We start from the raw sequence: 19,446 nt of genomic DNA on the forward strand, positions 1-19,446 counted from the left end.
GCACTCAAGAATATTTCCGGTTGGATGGATAGATGGAGGGATGATTCTTGAAGACATCAACTCAAGACACCGTAAGGAAAGCTGGAGTTCCTGGACACCGATTTTCCTGCTACCCGAAAGCTCTAGGCAAAAGAAATCCCAAGAGGTTTTTTGCTTTTACAAGATCGTCATTGCTTCTGTGCTTTACACGCTTTTGGCTCCCGAAAGGTGTCACAGGAACACTTTACTTTCGGGTAGCAGGAGAGCCTGTATTTCCAAAGCTCCCTCCGAGACTTGAGAGCTGGCCCTGTAGCAGAATGAAAAGAGTGCAGAAGCCCTGGATCTCAAGGTAGACATATGTGACCCCAAGCCCTTCCTCTCTCTCGGTGACCCTGAGAGAGCCACATAACTCCCCTGGACCACGTTCTCCTTTCTCAAAGTAAGAAAATCAGCCTCCTCCCAGGGCTGTTACAAGGAGATTTGCAACCCTTGGCACCTACAGGTGCTAAATCCATATTGGGGTTAGAAATGGGTCTCTTTAATTCGTCAATGACACATCAGCCTCGGAATGATTGAACCCACTTAGGAATCAGGACTTTGGGAAAATATTCTGTCTCCTCAGGGCCCCGGGTTCCCCATTCATTCATAACATTTACAGAAATGCCTAGGGTAGCAGTTTCCAAACTGAGTTTCAAAGAAGTGTTTCAGGGCCCCCACCTTCAGGGGACAGGATGAAGGGACAGGGACAGGACATCACGCCCCCTGCTGCGCACAGGGGCATAACAACACTACTTTCATTACCTGCTGATTCATATACTGGGGGTTTATGTCCGATCCCTTTTGAAAGGGTCTGTTTCTAAATAACATTAATCATCCACCTCTAGAACTCCAATCCCGAGAAAAGGTTCCTGACTTGCATTTAATGGACCAGGAAATGTAATAAATAGGGGCCCAAAGTTGGCAATGTTTGCTTCCAAGGAAAGAAACATTAAAAAAAAAAACAACAAAACACCATCTATATAATTACCCATCATTTCATTTTAAAAAGAACATTTAACACCAAAAAGATATGAAGGATATTATCTCCAACCAAAGGGCTTTTTAGTTCATAAACATACATGATGGAAAAACTACTTGTTTTTTATTTTCACCTGGCTGGCAGCTGGTTGAAAACATCACCAGGTCCCCAGCCTGGTCTGGGGGCTGGTCTCTGGTCCTAATTCCAAGGGAGCTTTTGTTAAATCCCCACCCTCAGAGAATGGGGTGGGAACGGGGATTCTGATGCACATAACCCACAGAGCCAGCACTTAGAACTGGCAGGGCCTTCTCTAGTCCTAAACCTTAGGAACGGGAGGGGCGCCTGGGTGGCTCAGTCTGTTAAACGTCTGACTTTAACTCAGGTCATGATCTCACGGGTTTGTGGGTTTGAGCCCCTTTGAGCCCCGCGTCCGCCTCTGAGCTGTCAGCACAGAAGCCTGCTTGGGATTCTGTGTCTCCCTCTCTCTCTCTCTGCCCTTCCCCCGCTCATGCTCTGTCTCTTTCAAAAATAAATAAATGCTAAAAAAAAATTTTTTTAACCTTAGGTATGGGGTCAGCAATTTTATTCTGACACTGCCACACAGCCCCTGACTTTGTAGGTCCTCCACAAGCACCTGATCGATGAATGAATGACCCCTGGGGGGAGAGGGGCAGGTAGGCTAGGCCCTCTGGACACCTACTGAAGGCTCCTCATTGGCCCTGTCCCCACGGCCCGATCTGTGTGTCATCCACAGGAACCACAGCTCCGTCTGGATCTCACACCTGCCCGCCCACCCGCTTCCTCTACCTCTGCAAATGTGCCTTCTGGGGCTTCAGCAGATGCTCTGATGCCAGACCGGGTGAAGATGGCAGCAAGGGGACCAGATAACCTGACAGCCATCAGTGTTTCAGTAAGCACAAACAAGTGCCGGTGAAATATGGCCCCTGCGGGGCCCCAGCATCTGTAAATCACACGGGATCACATCTCAGCGCAAAGCCCGTCTCCTACTTATTTCTGGGGCTTGAGGTGAGAAAAAGAAAGTGCATCCCCTGCACGGAGGTGGTAGGTGTTCAGAAAATCCTGCAAGAGCCTGGCTTTACCCATTTAGGATAGCTCTGAACACACTGGCTACTTCAGCTGGATCTTGACCCTGGCTGCACGTTCCAATCACCCAGGGATCTTTAAAAAGTACCAATGGTGGGGCGCCTGGGTGGCTCGGTCGGTTAAGCCTCTGACTCCTGGCTTCAGCTCAGGTTGTGATCTCATGGTCCATGAGTTGGAGCCCCGCGTCGGGCTCTGTGCTGACAGCGTGGAGCCCGCTTGGGATTCTCTGTCTCCCCCCTCTCTCTCTCTCTCTCTCTGCTCCTCCCCTGCTCATTCTTTCTCTCAAAAAAACAAACTTAAAAAAAGATTAAAAATAAATAAATAAGTTAAAAGTACTGACGCCTGGGCCCCACCCTCCAGCAGGTTTGATATCATTGGACTGGGTGGGGGCGGGGGGGCAGCCTGGGAATCAGAACTTTGAAAAGCTACCACCCCCAACCCAGGTGACCTGAATGCACAACTAATGGAACCACCAGGCTAGAAGCAGTTCCTTCTTTCATGCCAGCTGAAAACTGACAGGGAAAGGGCAAAAAGAGATTCCTGACACTCTCTAAAATAGAAATCTCAAATAAGCAGAAAGGGTACTACTCATCACATAGGTTCCCACTCCGCTTCTGAATAAATAATCATTCACATTTCCCTCTGGCTACTCAATGCAAAGAGAAGCAGACAGCAGCATGAATCACAGGTGCGCTGCCCACGGCGGGTTCTTGTAAGGGTCAGTCGTTGATCTTGCCTGCTCAGTATCCCTACGCTGGGAGTTCCATCCCCCTGGTGTTTCTTGAAGATCCATTCCCTTTAATTGCAACCTAACTGGATTCCACCCCAGGGATTCAGGCCACACAAGTGTATTGTCTCCAACTGACTAGAGGGATCAGTTCAGGACACACATGTATGTGCCCCCATCAGACCAATCAGATCTAATGGTGAAACTCCTTTTCCTGATGCGCTCAGGCCTGTAATGATGGAAACCTGGAACAACCAAAGGCCACCACGAATGGGGAGCCTAACTAAGAACGAAACCCGCAAGGAAGAAAGCAGGACTGTGAGACAGAGAAAGAACATGCCCTGATGATACTGAGCTCCTGGTTCCAGCCATTCCTGAAGCTCTTGTTTATATCTAGATTGCTTTTCTTCAGTACGCAAACTAGCAACTTCCTACTTCACCACTTCACTACTGCTGAAGCCAGTATGTGATGGGTATCTATTACTTGCACCAGAAAAAACCCTGACAAATGCAATCTTGAAGATCTCTAAGCCAGGCACCCCTCTTTTGCCAATAACCGCCCCCCCCCACTCCCCTATCCAGGTTCTGTGGGGTTTCCAAGAGGGAGAGAAACTGGGTAAGGGCAGACTGCCTCCTCCCTCTAGACCCCTGGATCCCCCACACTGTAGGTCTACTTTCAGAATTAAGTTTACACACGTGCAGAGGCTATACTGTTTCTTGAGCAAACCTCTATTTCATAGTTCCAACCACTGTCCCTAAAAACAGAATCCAAGACTTTTTGGAAGGGGCTGTGATGGAGCAGTCACCCCACTGCGGATAAGCTGAGCCGCGGGCATGGTGGCCCTGACAGAAGAAACAGGCCCTCAGATGAATACCTTCTCACGAGGGCCATCGGCGAAGCGGACGCGTTAAATAAGGTGGGATGAAAAGCCTCGCCAAAAACCATCCTACCTCTGCTCTTGCAATTCCACACCCAGCACTGAAAACAGTCACATCTCCTTGAATGAATACATCTGTGTGTGTATACATGTATAACGCACCTGACATACACGTGTATTAGTAACGTTACGTGAACGACAAATGCTGGGATTCAGTCCCTACTCACCACGTGCCTGGCATTGTGCTAGAAATGTACCCGCGTCCTCTCGTTTAATCTTGCAATCACCCCACGAGGCAAGTCTGACTATTCTCCTAGCTTTGCAGGTGAGAAACCGAGGCTCAGAGACATCACCTACCCAAGGCCCCACGGCCTGTAGGGGGCAGAGCTGGGACCTGAAACCAGGCCTTGTTTAGCTCTGAAGTCTGAGCCAAACCCGGCCTGCCACCCGTATTTATAAATAAAGCTTTACTGAAACACAGCCCTGCCCACTCGATTATGTAAGGCTGCCCTTTAGAGAAAAAGCAGCCAACCTCTGGCACCGGCCTAAACGTTCACACAGCGTTTTACGGCCTGGAACAGCTCACGCGTATCCATGGCTCGTTGGATCTCCACTGCAGATCTGTGAGGTCAGGGAGACTTACACCGTCATTAGCCCATTTCATAGACAGGAAAACAGGGGAGGTGGCGGCCCAAGGTGGCCTGGCTGCTCAGGGCCAGGCTGCAGCACACTGCCTCCAAACCCAGAAGGTCCTGACACGGCTTAGCCCCCCCCCCCCCCCCCCCCCCCCCCACCCAGAGAGAGCCGCCGTGGGAGGCAAGGTCAGGGCCTTGAGGCACTGGTGCCCCTCCCAGCGGCTCCCGGAGCTCCCAGAGAACAGGGAGCCCAAAGGCTGCTGGGAAGGCCTAGGGAAACAGAAAATAAAGACTGCTGGCAGCAAGGCTGGGTGTGCCGATGAACACCTAAGGGCCTACGACGAGGCACTGTCGTGAGGGGATCAGCAAGGGCATTCATCCGAAGGAGGATGCCAGCTCCTGCCACAGACAGGACACTTTGGCCACCTGCTCCTCAGTCCCTCTGTTCAGCACTTAACACTAAAGGCTAGGCCTTCCTCCCACAGCTCTGGTTTCTGGGTGGGGCGGGGGGTGGTCCTCCCTCCCTCCAGCCCCCCTTCACCTGTCCAGATTCTCTCTACCAAGGAACGTGGCACTCACAGTGGCTGGCTGAGCTCAGGAGGCTGGGAAAGTTGGGTCACTGGAGGCAGGAGGGAGAAGAGAGAGAGAAAGGGATGGTGACAGGCAAAAGGAGAGACAGAGAGGAGGGGCAGACACACATGAAGACGGACAGAGGAGGAGGGCAGGGGAGAATAAACAGGGGAGAGAACAGGAGGGGGAGGGGGAGGGGGATGCGGGCGCCAAGTGCCCACCCGCACCTGCTCGGCGATGCCCTGACTTTCAACAGGGGGAAGGACTGCTTTACCGGCCTCGAACGCAGCAGCATGGGGCCTGGTGAGACGCTTGCCACTTTTATCCCCAGCCAAGGAGAATGAGGCCTGAGACGAAAAGCAGGTTCTCTGATCTTGCCCAGCAGCTGGCGGGGCCCGGGCATCAGAGCGAGGGTCTGTGCTGGTAATCAGCCCAGATCCCGGCCACCATCGGTGGGGGGCTGGGACAAGGCTATCTGAGGGCTGGGAAGCAGCCTGTTATTTGCAGGAAGAGGACTCTCCCCGTTCGAAAGGAGAAACAAATAAGCAAAAGGCCCAGCATGAAAATCAGTTTCCAAAGCTACACCCTAGGAGCAGAGGTGTGGCGAGGAGGATAGAATTTGTGGCATGTGGGTGACAGAGGAGGTCAGGAGGGGAACCCAGGAGCACATTCCTGAGGGTGGAAAGAAAGGCTGACCCCACCTCTTTTTTTTTTTTTTAATTTTTATTTATTTTTGAGAAAGAGAGAGAGACAGACAGAGCATGAGCAGGGGAGGGGCAGAGAGAGGGAGACACAGAATCCGAAGCAGGCTCCAGGCTCTGAGCCGTCAGCACAGAGCCCGACGCGGGGCTCGAACTCACAAACTCTGAGATCATGACCTGAGCCAAAGCCGGACGCTCAACTGACTGAGCCACCCGGGCGCCCCTGACCCCACCTCTTTGAAAAGTTCCTGTCACAAGAAATAGCAAAGGACATTCCATATATGGCAGGTATGGTCACAAGTTGGGGGCATCCCGTATAAATGTTGCTTAACATATGATGGAATTGTTAAGGCGTTTTCTCTGTTGCCACTAGGCTAAAAACTGTGGAACTGCCCACGAAAATCTACATGTCTGGCCTCTCTTGGAAAATGTGGATAATCTGGTGACACCCTGTCCCCTTTTTTTTTTCTTTAATTTTTTTTTTAACGTTTATTTATTTTTGAGACAGAGAGAGACAGAGCATGAACGGGCGAGGGGCAGAGAGAGAGGGAGACACAGAGTCTGAAGCAGGCTCCAGGCTCTCAGCTGTCAGCACAGAGCCTGATGCAGGGCTTGAACTCACGAACTGTGAGATCATGACCTGAGCTGGAGTTGGACACTCAACCGACTGAGCCACCCAGGTGCCCCTATTTTCTGTCTATTTTATTTTTTTTAATTTTTTTTAAGGTTTTATTTATTTTTGAGACAGAGAGAGACAGAGCATGAACGGGGGAGGGGCAGAGAGAGAGAGAGACACAGAATCGGAAGCAGGCTCCAGGCTCTGAGCCGTCAGCACAGAGCCCGATGCGGGGCTCGAACCCACGGACCGCGAGATCGTGACCTGAGCTGAAGTCGGACGCTTAACCGACTGAGCCACCCAGGCACCCCCCCGTCCCCTTCTTATAGAGGGGCTGGAAGTGAGTGGTGGCTGCCTTCTTTAGAAGGGGTGGGTGCTCTGTGTTTTTCCACAGTCCTCACCTCTCTCTACTGCCCGACGGCAAGTGCATCCTTCACCCCTGATGTCCTCAATCGAGATTTACTGAGTAACAACCATGCCCCTCGCATGAGGCACAGGGCTTAATTTATTCACTCAAAACACACTTTTTCAGCATCTACGATGTGCCAGACCTTGAGGATACAGCGGTGAACAAGATGGACAAGTCACTGCCTTTATGGAGGAAGGTGACCTCAGTGCAACAGCACTTCATCTCCTACAGCCTTCACAACAACCTTGCGAGGACAATATGGTTCTACTTGCTTTACATATCAGGAAACTGAGGCTTGAAGATTTTCTTATGCTTAGTGAAGCAGGCACTTCTGTTTGGAGGGGTGGGGGGGGGGCGGTCTGAGACTATTTAACAATCGTTATGGGATGGGCACTGGCCAATCAGAGCACTCGTCCAACCAATCAGAACACAGGCCCGGCCAATCAGGAGACAGGCTCAGCCAATCAGAACATGCACCCAACCAATCAGAACAGAAGCCAGGACAATCAGATTAAATAGTGTTACAAATGCGTAACAGCTGCCTGTCTGTATTGCTTTGTACTGGGCAGGGATTATGACATTTTGTCCATCCGAACAATTCCTAGTTTTCCGACGGTGGTCACTGACCTCCCAACAATCAACATTCCTGTGAGATGAGCACGTATCACTGACATGCCCATTTGCCAGATAAAGAAACTAGGGCTCCGAACTGTTGAGCAAAATCTGACAAAGGGGCACATTACCAGGGGTAGCAACCCTCAGGGAAGAAGCCAGATCTCCCAACTCCTGGCCCAGAGCTTCCGGCTGTGTCTTATGTGGCTCCTAGCCAACCACACTACAAATTCCCCGAGGTCAGGGGCTGTAGCAGACATTTCCTTGACGCTTTCATGATACTCAGTGCTATGGTCTGCGTGTTTGTGTCCCTCCAAAATTCATATGTTGAAATCCTAACCCCCAGTGTGGTGGTCTTAGGAGGTGGGGTCTTTGGGAGGTACTTGGGTCACGAGAACAGACCTTCATGAAGGAATTGTGCACACACAAAAGGGGACCCAGAGAGCTTGCTTGCCCTCTTCCACCATGCAAGATACAGCAAGAACCAGGAGAGGGTCCTCACCAGATGGCCATAGAGGCACCTTGATCTTGGACTTCCCAGCCTCCAGAACTAAGAGAAATAAATGTCTGTTGTTTACACAGCCACCCAGTCTGTGGAATTCTGTTATGGCAGCCCCAGTGGACTAAGACACTTTGCCTATCAGGAACTCACTCGGTACGGATTACTCCATTCAGATATGGGGGCAGGTGTGATGTCGTCCAGCAGAAACCAATGAGGATCAAAACTGACCCAAACCCAAACACCATACATCATACAGTAGTATTGACGGCCACAACAATGGTGGTCACCATCGTGATGACTGCCACATTATGCCCATCTTAAAGATGGGAAAACTGGGGCACCTGGGTGGCTCAGTCGGTTAAGCGGCCGACTTCAGCTCAGGTCATGATCTCACGGTCTGTGAGTTCGAGCCCCGCGTCAGGCTCTGTGCTGATAGCTCAGAGCCTGGAGCCTGTTTCAGATTCTGTGTCTCCCTCTCTCTGACCCTCCCCCGTTCATGCTCTGTCTCTCTCTGTCTCAAAAATAAATAAATGTTAAAAAAAAAAAAATTTTTAAAGATGGGAAAACTGAGGCTACAGATGTTAGGTAATAAAATGGCAGAGACAAGATTTCAAACCCAAGCTTATCCAATTCTCACCTTGGCGCTTGGCCACTGGTGGGATGCTATCTGCCTTGGGAATGGCACTGAGCCTCTACCTGGTACCATGGGTTAACCTCCTCTGCCAGGCTGTGTGCTGCCTAGAGACTCCCAAGGAATGTCGGAGGGATAGCAAAGCAACTGCTTGCCAGGGATCATAGAGAAATGCAGTTCAAGGGAGATGTTTGGCGAACCGCAAGTGTTTTCTGTACCATGTGGAGATGTGTCCCCACTAATTTGGCTCATGAACTAATCTGGCCAGGGGGATGCTCCTCAAAGCCCCTGAGGACAGAGACCCCCGTTACTCACTGTTACTTTAGGACACTGGTTATCAGCTTCCCTGGCATTCATTCTCCATTCTTAGGCACACCCCTCCATTTCTAAGCCCAAAGGTAAAGCTCACAGTCTAGGATTAAGCCAATAAATTAGCATCCCACATGTTTGACCCCACTGATTGGTTTACAGGTGAGCATACGGTCATGCTGGTTGAATCAGTGAATCTCAGACCTAAACATTCTCACTCTTCCATTCTGGACCAGAGCAGGGAAGGGACTTCTGGGATCATCTTACTGCCACATGGAGCCTAAAAGCGTAGCCATCATGGAGAAGAACAAAGTCAAGACATACAGAGAGACTGAGGCTTGACATGAACTGAGCCCCCTGATCCAGCCATACCTGAAGCCTACCTTAGTAGCCCCTGGACCTTTCAGTTACATGTGCTAATAAATGACCTTCATACTAAAAACAACAACTCAACTTGGATTGTTTGTCACTTGTGTCAAGTTCTATGTTAGTCCTACCACCACCAGGCAGTGACAAAGACCTGCTTGTTTCTAATCAACAAAATCGTTATTGAGAGTTTTGTTTGAGTGCCTGTTTCTTTGGCCAGTTAAGGTAGCAGACCACCCATGACATCCCAAAGACTGCATCAAAGTCCAGCAACTTCAGTTCCTGCCTCGATGATGCCAAATTCAGCCGGCTCTGCAGCTCTGGAGGGCAACAAGCAAAATCCTTTCTCCTTTGTCCTCTAGATTCTGAGTAGCTGAAGGCTCACAGTGCTGGCTGCAAAGTGAATGCTCAAAAATGTTACTTTCCTTTTGAAAATATTGATGTGTGCCAGCTCCATGCAAGGCACAGTGGAAACAGTGATGAGCAAGAGAAATGCGGTCACAGCCCTTGTGGAACTGATAATGGGGGAACAGGGCATTAAGCAAATACTCAGAAATAAACAGATGGCTGTGGACTGCGGGAAGTGCTTCAGAAGGAAAGCGCAAGAGATGAGACGAGATGCAACTGACACCCACTTGGGGAGGTAGGAAATGCTTTCCCAAGGAAGTAGAAGTTCAGATAAAGTGACGACAATGGCAGGGTGTCCAGGACCCCACGGGTTCAAAGCAGGAGAGAACACAGTTCACTTAAGGTCGTGGTAGAATCTTAACCCTGGTTTGGGAGCCAGATTCTAATTAGCGGAAGATCACTCTGGTGGACTGGATATGGGACTGAAATGAATATGGAAAGATCCATGTGGAGACTACTGAATAGTTTGGACCAGGGTGTTGGTGATGGAGGAGGATATGGAAAAAAAAAAAACCCGGAAGAACAGAACTCACAGTCTACAACCTATGAGCCAAATCTGCCCCCTTGACAGTTTTTGTAAATAAAGTTTTATTGGAACACAGCCACACCCATTCTGTTGGAAGAAAGTCTATGGCTCTACATGCTATAGACTAAATCATATGATGATTTAGAAGATCAACTCAATAAGACTTGGAAATGGGGCATCGTGGAGAGGAAGGGCCAAGGATCACACCTAGATAAAATACAGGCTTGCTCAACTGAGGAGATGTGCAAGATGGGGTCACTAGGGACGAATTAGCTTTATCAGGGAAAGAAACAACTTTGATGAAAACAACCCACCATGTCCCTACTACCTAATGGAAATGAAGTCTGGCCAAATCGTGTGCAGAGTGCACATGCAACCTGGATGGAGCCTGAAGGTTCTAGTCTTAGCTCTGATGTGCTGTGTAACTTGCAGCCATGCATGGATTTCTCCTCCTGGAACATCAGTTTCTTCATCCGCAGAATGGGGATACAGAGGTACGAGGAAGGAATATGAAATGCCTGGTGTGTCCTGCATCGTTCGAGGGCAACTCTGTTTGTTACTTCTGGTCTTGTTGCTATGAAATCAGTTGAGGTACTCACCAGGGATGGCGGCGGGTGTGGGGGGGGGGGATGTTACTGGGACAAAGGTACAGTCAGACACAGGTCCTCGTGACAGGGAACGGGACTGCCCACGCCAACAGTGTGTACCTGCCCAGGGATCAGGACTCACTCCAATAGCTATAAATGACCCCCTGGCTGCTAATGCCAACCACTTACCGACCAATTTTTGCTGCTACGATTCCTGGTGGGAGCAATCATAACAAAAGGTCTAAGGTTGTCTATTGCATGCTGAGCCCAAACTGTCTGTGCTCAGGCAAGGACTGCAAAATTACAGAGAAGAAAGGGTTGATGATAAAAACCCAGAAGGTGCCTCCTCTACGACATTCATAACTACATGCATCACACACACACACACACCACCAGCCCTCCTTGCACACAGAAGATGTCACCTTTTCAAGGAAGGCACTGTTTCCTTCCCCTAGAGCACCGTCAGTAGCAGCAGAAGGGCTGACTTTGCAACCATCCTGGCATAATAGAGAGAGCTATCAGCTGGGCATCAGGAGATCCAAGTTCAAATCCCAGCTCTGAAACCCTAGGCAAGTTCCTTCTACTTTCTGGCCTCAGTTTCTCCATCTTTAAAACAAGGGCTTGGATTCTGTGATTTCTGAGCTCCCTATCAGTTCTGACCTCTACGCTTTTATTTATGTTTTTAAATTTTTTTAAGTTTATTTATTTATTTTGAGAGAGAGAATGAGAGGGGAAGGGGCAGAGAAAGGGCAGGAAGAGAGAATTCTAATCAGGCTCCTCGCTGGACAGCACGGAGCCTGATGTAGGGGTTCTGATCCCATGAACCACGAGGTCATGACCTGAGCTGAAACCAAGAGTGAGAAGTTTAACAGACTGAGCCACCCAGGTTCCTTTTGACCTCTACGATTTCAGAACAGAAGTTACAAACTGGGAGCTCTAAGACCAAATACAACCCACAACCCGGTGGGATTATTTAATACCACCTCACACAGTGTTAAGAGATTTTTCATTGGATGCTAGCATTTTACAACTGGGAGATTTCTCATAAAAGTCACAGTTGCTGACTTCTTCAGAAAAATTCAAACACCTGGCAGCTCGGATGCACTGAAAAAGACACACCAGCATGTAAGTAACAGTTGTGCCCAAACCACACAGCCTGGGTCTAACACGAAGAAACACACACAGACAAGCCCCAATTGAGAAGCGTTCTGTGGAGAAGCCGGCCCCCATTCTTCAAAGGCGTCAAAGTCGCAAACAAGGAAGAAAGGCTGATGAACTATTCAAGCCTGACACAAGAACTTAATGCAATATGTGATCCTGGAGCGCATCCGCACCAGAAAAATAAATTGCTATGAAATATACTATTGAGACAATTGTTGAAACAGGAATATGGGTAGATGAAAGTCTCGAGTCAATGTCAAGTTTACTGAATCCGGTACCTGTGTGTGGTTATGCAACCCACTCCCAAATGGCTCACAAGAATGAAAGAGAGGAAGTGAATGCACGGAGATGTTTAAAATGAATGAGGGGCGCCTGGGTGGCGCAGTCGGTTAAGCGTCCGACTTCAGCCAGGTCACGATCTCGCGGTCCGTGAGTTCGAGCCCCGCGTCAGGCTCTGGGCTGATGGCTTGGAGCCTGGAGCCTGTTTCCGATTCTGTGTCTCCCTCTCTCTCTGCCCCTCCCCCGTTCATGCTCTGTCTCTCTCTGTCCCAAAAATAAATTAAAAAAAAAAAACAAAAAAAAAAACGTTGAAAAAAAAAAAAATGAATGAATCTGGGGGCACCTGGGAGGCTCAGTCAGTTATGCGTCTGACTTCAGCTCAGGTCATGATCTCATGGTTCATGGGTTCGAGCCCTGCGTCGGCTCTGTGCCCGACGGCTCAGGGCCTGGAGCCTGCTTCGGATTCTGTGTCTACCCCCCCTCTCTGCCCCTCCCCCACTCGTGCTCTGTCTCTCTTTGTCTCTCTCTTTCAAAAATAAACATTAAAAAAGTAAGTAAATAAAAATACAAATGGACGAATCTGAGTAAAGGGGGTACAGGAGTCCTTTGCAGTGTTCTGTAACTTTTCTGTAAGTTTGAAATTATTTCAAAATTAAAAGTTGTTTGTTTTTTTTTAAAGACTGTCATATAACCAAGCAATTCTCAAATGTTAGTGTGCGGAATCCCCTGGAGGTTTGGTGAAAATTCAGATTGCTGAACCTCCCTCAGGGCGGCTGCTGCTTTTTTTAATGTTTATTTCTTTATTATTGAGGGGGGAGAGGGGCAGAGACAGAATCCCATGTCGGCTCCCCGCTCAGCGCCGAGCCCAACGCGGGGCTTGATCCCACAACCTGAGCTGAAACCAAGAGTCGGATGCAACCGACTGAGCCACCCAGGCACCCCTCCCCAGAGCTTCCGATACAGTAGGTCTGAAGGGGGAAAGTAAGAATGTGCATTTCTAATAAGCTCACGTGTGATACACACGCTGCTGGCCTTGGACACACTTTGAGAAGCCCTGGGACACTAGTTTAAACGGTGAAAGTGACCGTCAAAACACAGGAGTTTTTAAAAGGCAGGATAGACAGAGGGATGGTACAGGGGACTAGTGTTTTCCATCATGAGCCTTTTTGGATCATTTTCTTTGTTTCCAGGAATACACAGCTTCATGCCTATAAAGCACCCGGACCAAGGCCTGCCTGGCAAGCAGCAGGTGGTCAGTACGTGTCAGGGACCCGCTGGTATTTGAGTTTCTAAAATACAGCAAAGATGCCAGGCAATACGGGTGCTTCCTGTACTTGCTGGGGAGGGGGGAAGAAGGGATAAGGAACAGCACTTTGACCTGCTCAGTGCGGGGGAGACACATCCTTTGGGGTGCCCCAATGTGACCTACGGGGGGTCCCCCTTTCAGACCGCCACCACAGAGTCAGGTCAGGCACAAATGCCTCAAAAATCTCTCCTGATTCTGAGACAAGAACGTGGTTCAGGCTGCAAAGTTGTGTCAAGACACGCAGCTCCCCCTCGTCCTCTTCCGGGGGGTAATGAACCTTGGCCTCAAGCCTCATTAAACCCCATGATATAATCACCCCTGTCCCGAGTCTCTTTGCAACCCTTCCAGAGGCTGGTTTCTTGGGAGCACGCAGTTCAGCTTCATCGGTCTGTAGTGCTACCTGCTGCCTCCCTCAACAAATCAGCCTTCTGACTCAGCCTCGAGGCACATGAGGCCAGGCCCTCAACGGAGGGTCAACTATCTGCCGCCTTGTGTCTAAGAAAAAGCGCAGGAGATGTTTGGCAAAAAGAGGAGGAGAGACAGGGCGGCGAGACAGGGCAAGGTGAGGGCCACGCCGTCTTTCAAGGCACCTCGCGCGGGACAGTACTTTGTAAGACGGGGGCCTGGTGTAAAACTCCAGCTGGTGCCATCAGGACCAAGAGGGGGAAGTGTGGGAATCATCAGTCACTTGTTCCCTTTGGTAACTGCTGCCCTCAAGGGCTAGACCCCCACAGACAGCTAATAAAGAAACACCCAGAAAACTGCAGGTGGTCAAAGTTGCCTGTTATTCCTCATCTTCTACCGGAGATGCCCTGGCCGCCTTCTGCAGCTGCCTGGCCCCCACAGGGACGGCTACCACCTGGGACAATGGATCCCCTGAGTATCAACACCGGAGTCTGGCAGGGCAGTGGTTTGTTAGCCAGCGTGGGTGCTGCTCTCTGAGTGAGCACAGCATGCTCACAAACGTGACGCTCCTTGGAGCAAGGCTGACCCCCAACACCACAATCCCCCCAGGAGGCGGGGGTGCCAGAGAGGGAACTGGAACGAGTTAAGGTCTCTATCTGATGAGCAAACAGGTCTTGGTGAAGAGCGTCACAACCGCATTTCCTCTGCATTACAGAACGAGGCATTCAGAATGGGTGCAAACTCCACTTCCTGCTTGCCCTTGTGATCTTGGGCCAGCTACTCAAATGCTCTCAGCCTCAGTTTCTTCATCTGCAAAATGGGGAGAAGAAGAGAAACTACCTGATGGAGCACTGTGAGGCTTAGGCGAAATAGTACAAGTAAACTGCTTTGCCTGAATTGAAGCTGCCTGTACCACTGTCAACACACCACAAATGCCAATTGCTATTATTATCACCATTTCCATCATTGTTACAAGTTATGCCATCATCTAACGAGCCCCGATAGCTGCCAAAGCTACCCTTTGTGGAGACCCAGTGCTCTAAGCACTCCCCGACCCCGACTGCGCTGGGAAATCTACACTCATTCCTCATTTTGTCCTCACTACATCCTTGCCAGGTTGAAACAGACACTGGGGGTTCGGTGATTTGCCCAACAATATGTCAGCAACCACTTAGTGGCTACACTCCCCAAGTCACTTCCACCAGCCGGTAATGAACGATGATGAGTAATTACTCCTTCCCATCTAGCCGGTATTTTTTCATTCTGAAGAAGATGCTTTACTGGGGATGAGAGCGGCAGCCTGACCCAGTTCGGCCCGAATCAGAGATACCCTACAAGGAGCCAGCAGCACCCAGCTTGTTGGACCAAAACTGGTCCATGGGTGGAGGGCATCCGATCAGACACCACCTGGGCAGCACGGCATGCCCAAATGAAATGCTGAATAAATGCAGCAAGGACGGACAGGTAAGTCCACTGCTCTCTACTCCTTCGGGAAGTAGAGTCACTCCTGAGTCACCATCTTCCAACGTTGAGCAGTAGGGCTTAATAACTCGTGTTTTGTGCAGAGTCAGCCTTAGAGAAAGGTTCCTCTGCAAGCTGGGGCTCCTGCCGTCATGGCATGCCCAAAGATTTGCCCAGGAAAAGCTCGCTGGGTAAGCCTTAGAAACACAGAGTTTCTAAGCTCTGGAATGGACCCTTACAGAGTGTTTTGTTGTACAACTGGGGAATCTGAGACCCAGACAGAGAGAGGAATTTGCTTTACCAAAGTGCAGGGATATAGGCTTAAGTTGGATCTGGATTCAAAACCTAGGACATGGGCAAGACCATTCACCCTTCTGAGCCTCTGTTTCCTTATCTACAGAATGGGAATTATAATGCCTGCCTCAAAGTGTGTGGTGAGCCTTAACCAGGGAGGGACAGAGGTCGCACGAGCACTCGGTGGCATCCTGGAGACTGTGTTTCCTAACCTGGAGCCTGTTCCACCGGGCTGCCTCTGTCTCTGTCACGTGTTAGCATCAGTGGAAATGGGACTGGTCCATGGGATTCCAGCTAATATTTGAGTTACATACTCCTTCTCCTGCTGAGACTCAGATGCTACTTTCTTCCTTTATGGAAGATCAGAGGGTGACCTCTCTGCACACAAGGACCAGGACTGTCCAAACAGGCAACTGTGCTTCTAGGGTCTCGGTGCTAAGGGCTGATTTTAATTAGGGACTTTGCTCATGCCCACAGAGGAGAGAAGTCTCTCTTCTCACGTGGAGACCAGGGCAGGCATGAAAAGTTGGGAGTCATGGGGAATCCTCACAAAACTTTCCAGCAGGAGAGGAGGGATCTAAATGTGCAAGTCTGTGGTTATTTAAGCACGCTGAAGATGTTTCTATTCTGGAAAGAACTCAAGTGCAGAGTTGTGGTCAAACCCCCAGAGATGGCCATGCTAACATCACTCGTGGGATGGCGATGCCCGGAGACAGATGCAACCACCCGGCGTCATGCCAAGGTAAATTCCAAGCACTCTTAGGGCCATAGGGAAGTGGGGGGAGAACTGAAAGGCATTTACCCACAGCCCTCGGATTAACCATCAAGCCAGAGGATGTCAACACTGCCTGGAAAAAGGAGCTAACAAACATCATGATGATAGCTAGCACTTATTAAGCACTTACTGTGTGCCAGGCACCGTGCAGATGACCTGACATGCAGCAGCTGATCTAGTGAATCTATTATTATTCCCATTTTACAGACGGAGACACTGAGGCTCAGAAAGGCTCTGCCCTGCTCGAGGTCAGGCACGCTGCTCAAAAGGAAACAGAGCTGGGACTGGCACCCAGGCGCCTCCCTCCAGGGCCTCTCACCCTGTTGCTAGGACACATTTGATACGTCATCACCCCCTTTTCCTCGTCTGAGCTCCCAAGCCACCCTCTGACTGCACACAGGCTCACCCCCACGGAGCATTTACGGTCTCTCTGACCGTGATTTCTCTCGACAAATTAATAAATTGGCCTTCTGGCGTTGATATGTGTCATGACTGCTATTTTAGTTTGCCTGATGCAGGGCCTGCTCCCCCTGGGCACTGAAATAAGCCAGGTTCTGGAACTTCTAACTGACGTCCACACGGGCCTCTTCTGGCTCTGGACCCTCAGTGGATTCCTGCGGCGGACGCATGATGCACATGTGCAGACGGTAAACTGAGCTCACCGTTCTGCCCAGGCCCACCATCTAGCGGTGCTACGTTGACTGTGTTAGCAGTCTTGACCTCAAGACACCGTGTTGGGGGTTACGTGTGCCATTTTCCAGGGAGAGAAACAACAGATTGCATGAAATTTTCACAGGGTCCATAGCCCCCCCTAAAAAAAGTCCAAAAACCCTTCTGGCAAAGGTAAAGGATCGAACCCCACATTTAGAGAAAGGCCCCCCGCTGAATATTTGGGGGATCCCGGATCAAATCGTGTGTGATGGTGAAGCGTATCCACTCTGGAGCGAGAAGGAACCAGGTTCAAACCCTGGCTCCACTACTCAATAGCTGTGTGGCTTTCGCCAAGTTCTTTGAGGCCCCTGAGCCTCAGTTTCCTCATCTGTACAATGGGAATAACTCGTCTGCACAATGGCTTGTCGCGAGAACTAAATGAGGTCAGGCACGTGGGTGATAAGGACGCACAGGCGCTCAGTAAACACTGCTGCTCATTTATCAGACCAGCAACACGATCACCCTGTGGTTGTGCTGGGGGCCAGGGGCTTATTTCCCTCGCACTCTGGCAGCCCTCTCCTCCTCCTCAGCTCCCGGCCAATAAAAGTTGATGTCTTGGCTGGAGGACTGGCTGGGCTTTTTTCAGGGGCTCCCCTCTGACTACATCTGTGCCTGTTCAGCAAAACGGGCCTCTGGGCAGAGAAGATTAAACGCCTTCTGAAACCTCCACCCTTGATCACCAGAAAGTTCCATTTCCACTCCAAGTAATAACCATTTTGTCTCCGGCAGAAATTCGTGGGAGCAGAGTGTAAAACACCCCAGGCCGTGCTCAGCCTAGTTTGAACCCTAATACGTCTTTGAGATGAAAGGTTATACGTGTTGACCCGAGCGGGAGGAAAAAAAAAATTACAAAATTCAATCATAGATGCCTTATCCACAGTGACCCAAGAGAAATCCTGTGACCGGGCAGCAGAGAAGCAGAGAGAAAAAGCTGATGTCTCCTTTAATGCCCTGCATGCTTGCTTCCCTCTGTTATCCCTCCACACCTGCAGACAGAAAGAGTAGGAACAGGGGGACCAATGACAACAGCCAGTCAACCCCCCAAGTGCTAATTACGCCCCTTCCCTTCAAACCATCCCAAGGGGCGTGAACGGTGCAGGTGGGAGGGAGATGAGCCTCGCGTTCCAAGCATCTTACGAGCATCTTCTCAGAACGGGGAGCATACACCTGGCAGACAAGAGGGTTCAGCAGCCCCGGCGGGGCGGGCGGGTGACTTACTTGCAGAGAAGTTGGCCTCGGTGTGGACAGGAGGGGTGGAGGGCAGGAAAGGTGCATGTCCCACAAAGAAAGAGCGGAGAGAGCGCTCCGACAGGAGCGGCGAGCGCTGCTGAGACGGAATGTTCTCGCAGCTGCCCACGCTGCTGTGAATCTTGAGGTTCAAGGGCTTGCTTTTCTTCTTGGCTCTGAAAGGGAGACAGAAGCAGACGAGAGGGCAACGTGTCCGTCATTGCACACGAACTGAGAGGGGGTGGCCCCCATGTCGTTCAGCTGGTACCAATGTCCACCTCCCATGTTGACCTGGCCCTGATGCTGTCCTATCCAGACTTCACTGAGCTCCAGTCACCAGCTAGCTGGGTGCTGTTTCTCCCCTGTGAACCTTGGCTGGTGCTGTCCGCACTGCCCAGAATACCCTCCCCGTCCCTGCCTGGCTAATCCCCATCTGTCTTCTCTGACTCCGCTCTGGTGTCCTCTCCTCCAGGAAGCCTTCCCTGATACTCCCCTTCCCTTCTTGCCTGGGTCGGGTGTTCCTCTTCCATTCTTCTACGATATTCTGTATGTATCCCTGTGGCTGTACTTGCCTATTTTCCCAAATTTGTTCTTTTAGTGTCTGTCTCCCAAGTGAACTGTGGGTCTTTGAGGGCAATGACTCTGTAGTGTTTGTTTCTCTGTCCTTGGCAACTAGCACAGAACCTGGCACACAGTAGGTGCTCATTAAAAGCTTATGAAATGACCAATCTGGATTATGACTGGCACTGATCATGCTGCCTTCTAATTCCTTGAAGGCAGGAACCCTGTCGTTTTCGTTGCTGGATCTCTCAGACCCTGGCTCAGCACCAGCTGAATGGAATGAACCTCTGGGGTTGGTTTGGAAAATTTCTCCCCTTCCCAAGGAGCAGTTTAAGAGGGTGTGATTTGGCACAGCATCCAGAACAAACCACTCTGCCCTCCCCCCACCCCCATCCTTCCCCTTCCTCCACCCCCCACCAAGGCCCCATTCAGGTCGGGCCCAGAGTTGGGCGCCATCTTGTGGCCAAAGTGAACCCTCCTTGCAAATTTTCTCTGTAGGTGGGGAGCCCAGGAAGGTGCCTTAATTAAAGGCTGGAGGCCTCCCACACACAGGCAGCCTAAAAGTCACCCTCTCCAGGAGGTCTGCTGCTCATCAGCTTTAAGGAATCTAAGTGCGCCCGCAGAGTCTCTCCCTCACTGCGTTGGGCTGGCAGCCCCACTTATTATCTCCCTGGGGGTCTGAAGCAAG

The 19,446-nt window shown here is 50.4% G+C and overlaps 1 protein-coding gene across 5 annotated transcripts in view; it reads right to left on the reverse strand.

Moving 5' to 3' along the window:
• Positions 1–19,446, reverse strand: part of KSR2 (kinase suppressor of ras 2) — a 434,193-nt gene that overhangs the window by 160,432 nt on the left and 254,315 nt on the right. For all 5 annotated transcript variants that reach the window (XM_042909856.1, XM_042909854.1, XM_042909855.1 and 2 more), the window contains exon 5: positions 18,189–18,373. In XM_042909856.1, the coding sequence (XP_042765790.1) occupies positions 18,189–18,373 (185 nt within the window). The remainder of the gene's footprint in view (positions 1–18,188; positions 18,374–19,446) is intronic.

Source organism: Panthera leo, chromosome D3 (genome assembly GCF_018350215.1).
Source record: "Panthera leo isolate Ple1 chromosome D3, P.leo_Ple1_pat1.1, whole genome shotgun sequence".
NCBI lineage: Eukaryota > Metazoa > Chordata > Mammalia > Carnivora > Felidae > Panthera > Panthera leo.